General features: G+C 43.8%; 1 protein-coding gene across 1 annotated transcript in view; it reads right to left on the reverse strand.

Moving 5' to 3' along the window:
- The window catches only part of CABLES2 (Cdk5 and Abl enzyme substrate 2), a 54643-nt gene extending 46429 nt beyond the window's left edge, over window positions 1-8214 (reverse strand). Inside the window, exon 1 of the mRNA XM_082271625.1 lies at window positions 7882-8214. Coding sequence (XP_082127751.1) covers window positions 7882-8189 — 308 coding nt within the window. The 5' untranslated portion in view covers window positions 8190-8214. The remainder of the gene's footprint in view (window positions 1-7881) is intronic.
- Window positions 8215-9608: the final 1394 nt, after the last annotated feature.

Genomic DNA, 9608 nt, shown 5'->3' on the forward strand with positions numbered 1-9608 from the left:
CATGAAAACGATACGCTCAGGTGTGAATGGAGTGCACTGCGACATTATTGTCAGGATCCCTCCAGAGTCTGGACTGGTTGAGTGATATCAGTCTAACTAATTCTAGGACACAGAAGAGCACAAGTAAGATTTGGACAAGGTGGAGAGGGATTAGAACCCCAGTTTTTATTGCTGTGTCCCTGTTAGGAAGATTAACCCCCTCTCTATTTGTCCTGTTTTTGCCAAAACCCACATTTTGGGTTCCCCAAGAACAGGAATAGAGGTGAAATCTTTCAATGGGGACACTAGTTCTGGTGACAACCCTCACTTTTCTCTGACTTTCTGGTTTGGCTATTGGACAAGGAATGAAGGGAAATCTTCCTAATGGGACAAAGATGGCAAATAAAACCTGACAGTAGTAATAACCCGCCCTTATTGTAAAATGCAAAAAAAAAAAAAAAAGGAAGTCACGCACTTAGTTTAGCTCCAACAATCATAGCTAAAGGAGGTGAGATCTCCCAGCAGGAAAGCAGCTGTCTATGGGCCGGTCACCGGTTCTATACTAAGCACTTCCTGTAAGGAGATCTGAGCAGATCAGTGCTGACCCAGCTGCAGTTACATGTCGGGACTTCATTCAGGTGAATTCCTAATCCTCTCCAATAGGCTGAAGGTAAACAGGAAGGATTGTGAAAGCAATATCTGAAGAATCCTTTGCAAACAAATCTGACTCCTGCCAGGTCTATCTGCAATTATAGAGGAGTGACAACATGTCTGAAATCAATGCCCCCCCCTTTACATACACATTGTAGAAGAACAAAGCTTTCTACCTGTTCTATCATTACACAACACAGAGAATGCAGATAAAAAAAGAGCAGAAACTGATAAAAAAAAACTATATATATCTGAGGGAACAATAAAAGGAGAGTATAATATGAAAGAACAATCCAGGAGGGAATAATATAAAGGAACAATATATGTGGGGGTATAATATGAAGTAGGGATCGACTAATTATGGGTGGAACTGATTATCAGAGGCTGATATTTACTTTTTTTTTTTTTAAGTATCAGTCACAAACTTGCCGATATTGCTTCAAGTGGTTGTACCGGAGTGATGCCTGCAGCTACAGACATTACGCAGGGATCGGGTTTTTTTTTTTTTTAGAGAAGATCGGCTTTCTTGTAATAACTAATGCGGCTAAGCAGCCACTCGGCTGTTATTACAAGCAGCAGGAGGGGACATCCCCCTCACCTCCCACCACTCCGCCCGGGTCTCCCATCCCACCGGGAGGCGCAAGCGACCAGCCAGCAGGTACGGCTTTAATCAGGTCCCCCCATGTAGTAACCTGGAAGCAATGTCATGACATCATTTCCGGGTACAGGAGCCTTAAAGGCGTCAGATTTTTTTAAAAAAATGACAGTATTCAAAACAGTCAAACTTGGCTTTTTAAATAACTTTGAAGTGCAGAGGAGGGATTTTTGGTCTTACAGACCCCCCAGATCCCTCCATAAAGAGTACCGGTCACTGCCTATTACTGTCACAAGGGATGTTAACATTCCTTGCGACAGGAAAAAAAGTGATAAAAAAAAAAAGTAAAAAGGACAGTGTAAAAAAAAAAAAAAAAAAAAAAAAACACTTTAAAATGTGCAGAATATTGGCACCTAGTATCAATCAGCCTGAAGGGTGGCTGGAAAATCGGTATCGACCCTGAAAAAACAATATAAGTCGATCCCTAATATGAAGGAACAATATACAGGGGGTAAAATATAAAAGGAACAATATACGGGGGGGGGGGGGGGGGTATAATGTGATGGAACAATATACGGGAGGGGGGGGTATAGTATGAAGGAAAAATATACGGGGGTAAAATATAAAGGAACAATATACGGGAGATATATCATGAAGGAACAATATACGGAGGATAAAATATGAAGGACCAATATTATTATTATTATTATTTCAGGTTCTTATATAGCGCTGTCAATTTACGCAGCACTTTACATATACATTGCACATTCACATCAGTCCCTGCCCTCAAGGAGCTTACAATATAAGGTCCCCAACTCACATTCATACATACATAGTAGGGCCAATGTCTTCGGAGTACAGTGGGTAAAATTTGTAGAAACAATATACAGAGATACAGTGCCTTAAAGTATTCATGCCCCTTGACATTTTCCACATTTTTGTCATGTTACAACCAAAAACATAAATGTATTTTATTGGGATTTTATGTGATGGACCAACACAAAGTGGCGCATAATTGTGAAGTGGAAGGAAAATTATAAATGGTTTTACAAATATGTGAAAAGTGTGGCGTGCATTTGTATTCAGCCCCCAAGTCATTACTTTCCCTGCAATTACAGATGCAAGTCTTTTTGGGGATGTCTCTACCAGCTTTACACATCTAGAGAGTGATATTTTTGCCCATTCTTCTTTGCAAAAAAAGCTCAAGCTCTGTCAGATTGGATGGAGAACGTCTCTGAACAGCAATTTTCAAGTCTTGCCACGGATTCTCATGAATATGCTTGGTTCTTCTGAACCATTCCATTGTAGCTCTGGCTGTATGTTTAGGGTCGTTGTCCTGCTGGAAGGTGACCATCCGCCCCAGTCTCAAGTCTTTTAACAGGTTTTCTTCTAAGATTGTCCTGTATTTGGCTCCATCCATCTTCCCATCAACACTGACCAGCTTCCCAGTCCCTGGTGAAGAAAAGCATCCCCAAAACAGGATGCTGCCACCACCATGTTTCACGGTGGGGATGGAGTGTTCAGGGGGATGTGCAGTGTTAGTTTTCCACCACACACATTGTTTTGCTTTTAGGCCAAAGTTAAATTTTGGTCTCATCTGACCAGAGCACCTTCTTCCACATGTTTGCTGTGTCCCCCACATGGCTTCTCATAAACTGCAAAAGGGACTTCCTATGGCTTTCTTCTTGCCACTCTTCCATAAAGGACAGATTTGTGGAGTCCATGACTAATAGTTGTCCTGTGGACAGATTCTCTCACCTGAGCTGTGGATCTCTGCAGCTCCTCCAGAGTTACCATGGGGCTCTTGGCTGCTTCTCTGATGAATGCTCTCCTTGCCCGGTCAGTTTAGGTGGATGGCCATGTGTTGGTAGGTTTGCAGTTGTTCCATACTCTTTCGGGTGATTGATTGAACAGGGCTCTGTGAGATGTTCAAAGCTTGGGATATTTTTTTATAATTATAACCCAGCCCTGCTTTAAACTTCTCCATACTTTATCCCTGACCTGACTGCTGTGGCCTATATGATGCTGTTTGTTCACTAAGGTGCTCTAACAAACCCTTGAGGGCTGCACAGAACAGCTGAATTTATAATGAGATTAAATTACACACAGGTGGACTCTATTTACTAATAAGGTGACTTCTGAAGGCAATTGGTTCCACTAGATTTTAGTTAGGGGTATCGGAGTAAAGGGGGCTGAATACAAATGCACTACACACTTTTCAGATATTTATTTGTAAAAAGGCTTTGAAAACCATTTATCATTTTCCTTCCACTTCACAATTACGTACCACTTTGTGTTGGTCTATTACATAAAATCCCAATAAAATACATTTACTTTTTTGGCTGTAACATGACAAAAAGTAGAAAATTTCAAGGGGAATGAATACTTTTTCAAGGCACTGTAATATGAAGGAACAATCTACAGGTGGAGGGGGGGGGGGGGGGTTCTGAATAATATGAAGGAACAATCCTGGAGGGATATAATAATATGCAAGGAGATGTAATATGAAAGAACAATCTACAGGGTGGGGGGGACTTGAATAATATGAAGGAACAGTCCAGGAGGGTATATTATGAAAAAGGAATATACAGAGATATATTATGAAGGAACAATATACGGGGGTATAATATAAAAGGAACAATATACGGGGGTAGAATACGAAGGAACAATATACGGGGGTAGAATACGAAGGAACAATATACGGGGGTATAATACGAAGGAACAATATACGGGGGTAGAATACGAAGGAACAATATACGGGGGTAGAATACGAAGGAACAATATACGGGGGTAGAATACGAAGGAACAATATACGGGGGTAGAATACGAAGGAACAATATACGGGGGTAGAATACGAAGGAACAATATACGGGGGTAGAATACGAAGGAACAATATACGGGGGTATAATACGAAGGAACAATATACGGGGGTATAATTTGAAGGAACAATATACGGGGGGTATAATTTGAAGGAACAATATACGGGGGGTATAATTTGAAGGAACAATATACGGGGGGTATAATTTGAAGGAACAATATACGGGGGGTATAATTTGAAGGAACAATATACGGGGGTATAATTTGAAGGAACAATATACGGGGGGTATAATTTGAAGGAACAATATACGGGGGTATAATTTGAAGGAACAATATACGGGGGGTATAATTTGAAGGAACAATATACGGGGGGTATAATTTGAAGGAACAATATACGGGGGGTATAATTTGAAGGAACAATATACGGGGGTATAATTTGAAGGAACAATATACGGGGGTATAATTTGAAGGAACAATATACGGGGGTATAATTTGAAGGAACAATATACGGGGGTATAATTTGAAGGAACAATATACGGGGGTATAATACGATTGGGGTTGTATTACAGTGTATACAAATATATAGGGTCTCGCTGGACTCAATGACAGGCTGAGAGATAGACCAGTGATGACATGGAGCTTATGGTCTATATACAGTAAATATCGGTGGGGAGGACTATGAGAACATATTGTATGTACAATGTATACAGATGGTGTCTCCACACTGACCGACTCAGAGTCAGACTCAGGATAGTACTGGGGGATAATATGAGAGGATAGGTGTGCTAGAACTGTATATGAATTATATATACATACACTACATACTGTATGTACACCCTAATAGTACCTGCTCCCCTGATAGATACATTATATACACACACACGGGTTGCATTTTCTCCACTCTCTTTTAGACTCATGGGTATGATATGTGGGGGTGGAGAGGCAATATTGGGGTATACAATATACTGTATATATAGGGGAGAGGGGTATATACACCACACACAAATATACAGTTAGGTCCATATATATGGACACAGGCACGGTTTCCATACTTTTGGCTCTGTATGCCACCAGAATAAACTTAAAGTGAGACAATCCTAATGAATTTGAAGTGGAAACTTTCATCTTTAATTCCAGGGTTTCAACATAAAAGTATAAATTTTAGGAAACTGCAACCATTTTTGTACACAGTCCCCCCATTTTCAGGGGCTCAAATGTAATTGGACAAATTAATATAATCATAAATAAAATGTTCATTTTTAACATTTTGTTGAGAATCCTTTACTGGCGATGACTGCCTGGTCTGGAACCCATGGACATTACCAAAGACCGGGTTTCCTCCTTTCTGGTGCTTTGTCAGGCTCTAACTGCAGCTATCTTCAGTTATTCTTTGATTGTGGGTCTTTCTGCCTTCAGCAAGTGAAATAAATGCTCAATTTGGTTGAGATCAGGTGATTGGCCATTGCAGAATATTCCACTTCTTTTCCTTCAAAAGCTCCTGGATTGCTTTTGCAGTTCTGGATTATTGTCCATCTGTACTGTGAAGCGTCGTCCAATCAACTTTGCTGCATTTGGATGAATCTTGGCTGACAGTATATCTCTAAACACTGCAGAATTCATCCGGCTGCTTCCGATTTCTGTCACATCATCAATAAAACACCAATGACCCAGTGCCACTGGAAGCCATACATGTCCATGCCATCACACTGCCTCCACCATGTTTTACAGATGAAGTTGTGTGCTTTGGATCATGAGCTGTTCCAAGCCTTCTTCACACTTTTTTCTTCCCGTCATTCTGGTACAGATTAATCTTAGTTTCATCCATCCATCCATAGAATGCTTTTCCAGAACCAGCCTGACTTTTTTTAGATGTCTAATCTGGCTTTTCTATTCAGGCTAATGAATGGTTTGCACCTTGTGGTGAACCCTCTGTATTTGCTCTCATGAAGTCTTCTCTTGATTGTAGACTTTGACAATGATACGCCCACCTCCCAGAGAGCTTCCTTCACTTGTCTGGATGTTGTGAATGGGCTTTTCTTTACCATAGAGAGGATCCTGCGATCATCCACCACTGTTGTCTTCCATCGACTTCCAGGCCTTTTTAGGTTGCTGAGCTCACCATTGTGTTCTTCTTTCCTCAGAATGTACCGAACTGTTGATTTGGCCACTCCTAATGTTGCAGTTATCTCTCTGATGGATTAATTTAGTTTTTGAAGCCTTACAATGGCCGGTTTCACTTGAATGGACAACTCCTTTGAATACAATGTATTTTCACAGAAATAGATTCCAAATGCAAATACTACAGTTACAATCAACTTGATTCAATTGTTCAATTACTTTTGGTCCCTTGAAAAAGGTGGATGGCTATTCTTAAAGCGGTAGTATACCACTTTTTTCCACTTTTAACTACAGGTAAGCCTATAATAATGTCCGTCGGGCACTCGTGATCGTCCGTTACACCGGGAGAGAGGCAGGCGGCTAATGTAAACACAGCCGCCTGTCATTCTCCCCTGTGTAAGAATGGTGATCATACGGTTCTGCTATGTAGGACCGTTGATCTCTGTTCTTACACATCAAGCCACATCCAATCACAGTTAGAATCACGCCCCTAGGGACACACATAATCCCTCCCTCTCAAATATCCAATATCCCAGAAGCTTAATTGACTTTGACGATGTTATACTTAGATTAAAAAGTGCTCCTTTCATTTTTGTTGAGATATATATATGGGGTATATACAGCATATACAGGGGGAGGGGGTAAATACAGGGGTCAGTATATACAGCATACATAGGGGAAGGGGTTATTCACAGTATACATATTTATATAAGGGGAGGGGGTATATAAAGCATTTATATGGAGGAGGGGGTATATGCAGCACATATAGAAGGGAAGGGGTAATATACAGTATATAAAGGGGAGGAGCATATATGGGGGAGAGGGTATTTACAGAAAACATGGAGGGAGGGGTATATAAAGCATCTATAACGGGAGTATAAACAGTATATATAGGGGGAGTAAGGGGTATATACACAGTATATAGGGGGTGTTATGTGGGGTATATACAGCAAATAGGGGGGAGAGTGAGTGGGGTATACATATTTATATAAGGGAAGGGGTACAAAAAGCATATAAAAGGGGGAGGGTATACAAAGCATATATAGGGGAGTTTTGTGGGGTATATATATATATACATACACAGTGTATAGTGGGGGAGGAGGTATATACAGTATATAGGGGAGGGGTATACAAAGTATATAGGAGGGAGGGGGTATATACAGTATATAGGGGGAGGGGGTATACAAAGTATATAGGAGGGAGGGGGTATATACAGTATATAGGGGAGGGGTATACAAAGTATATAGGAGGGAGGGGGTATATACAGTATATAGGGGAGGGGTATACAAAGTATATAGGAGGGAGGGGGTATATTATACAGTATATAGGGGGAGGGGGTATATTATACAGTATATAGGGGGAGGGGGTACATACAGTATATGGGGAGGTGGGTATATAAAGTATACGTGGGGAGGGGGTATACACAGTATATGGGGGAGGGGTATATTATACAGTATATAGGGGGAGGGGGGTATATAAAGTATACGGGGGGAGGGGGTATATTATACAGTATATAGGGGGAGGGGGTACATACAGTATATGGGGAGGTGGGTATATAAAGTATACAGGGGGAGGGGGTATACACAGTAAATATGGGGGAGGGGGTATACACAGTATATGGGGAGGGGGGTATACACAGTAAATATGGGGGAGGGAGTATATACAGTAAATGGGGGGGAGGGGTATCCATCCACAGTAAATATGGGGGGGGTGTGTCTCACCTGCTCTTCTCCCCCCCAGGCCCGTTGGTCGGTAGGCTGAGGGAAGGGACTATCCTGTTGGAGGAGGGGGTCTCGGGCAGTCCGGTGGTGGAGAGGACGATGCGGGGCCCGTTGGTAGGAGGTATCCGGGGGGACGGCTCGGGGTTCTCCCATATCTGAGGCGGACACATCGGCCTCCCGTCCAGGGAGATGTTATTGAGGAAGAAGAGCGCCGCCTGCCTCCTCCGGGAGTCACTCCCCCTCTTCCTCCGCTGGCTCAGCTCCCCGGGACCCGGAACACCGGGAGAGCCGCAGGTCGCCGCGGCCATTCTCTGACTGAGGCCCCGGACCGGGGAACGGCCCGCCCGCCGTCGCCGCTCCGCCCACTCGCGGTCCCCATAGGCTGGTGCTAGGGTACCGACAGGCAAGCTCCGCTGTGATTGGCTGAGGCCGCCGCCTATCACACCGGAGACCAAACAGGGCGGGGCGAAAGAGCAGGAAGGTCACATGTCACCCGAGGACACACGTCTATGGAAGCGATGACGTCACGGGCAGCCTCCCATTGTATACAATGTATCAGTCTCCATCATTCATCCTGGCAATAAAAAGGAAGAGCGCTTCCTGATAGCCATGGCAACCAATCAGCGTCTCCTATAATGAGATGACAGGGGAGCATTACACTGCTAGGAGCAACCATCAGAGACTTCTCTATAGGATTGCTGGGGACACCAGTCACATGACCAGCCCCCCCCACCCCCATCATCCAGGGGGCACTATAGAGAAAGGGGAATGTGTGCACACATAGGAGACTTTCACCCAGTGGCGGCTGGTGAACAAAATTTTTGGGGGGGACGCAAAAAGAAAAATGTAATAGGTATTGCTTCGCGGCAAAAAACGCGGTAAAAAAAATTTGCGTGACTTTGAGGTCATGGCACAGGTGATGCTACAGGCATGGCACAGGTGATCGTATAGGCATGGTACAGGCATGGCATAGGTGATGGTACAGGCATGGCATAGGTGATGGTACAGGCATGGCACAGGTGAGGGTATAGGCATGTCACAAGTGATGGTACAGGCATTACACAGGTGAGGGTATAGGCATGGCACAGGTGATGGTATAGGCATGGCACAGGTGATGGTATAGGCATGGCACAGGTGATGGTATAGGCATGGCACAGTTGATGGTATAGGCATGGTACAGGCATGGCACAGGTGAGGGTATAGGCATGGCACAGGTGATGGTATAGGCATGGCACAGGTGATGGTACAGGCATGACACAGGTGATGGTTTAGGCATGGCACAGGTGATGGTTTAGGCATGGCACAGGTGATGGTACAGGCATGGCACAGGTGATGGTATAGGCATGGTACAGGCATGGCACAGGTGAGGGTATAGGCATGGCATAGGTGATGGTATAGACATGGCACAGGTGATGGTATAGGCATGGCACAGGTGATGGTACAGGCATGGCACAGGTGATGGTACAGGCATGGCACAGGTGAGGGTATAGGCATGGCACAGGTGATGGTACAGGCATGGCACAGGTGATGTTTTAGGCATGGCACAGGTGATGTTTTAGGCATGGCACAGGTGATGGTACAGGCATGGTACAGGTGATGGTACAGGCATGGCACAGGTGAGGGTATAGGCATGGCACAGGTGATGGTACAGGCATGGCACAGGTGATGTTTTAGGCATGGCACAGGTGATGGTACAGGCATGGCACAGGTGATGTTTTAGGCATGGC

Source organism: Pelophylax lessonae (assembly GCF_965119305.1).
Source record: "Pelophylax lessonae genome assembly, chromosome: 11".
NCBI classification, from domain to species: Eukaryota; Metazoa; Chordata; class Amphibia; order Anura; family Ranidae; genus Pelophylax; species Pelophylax lessonae.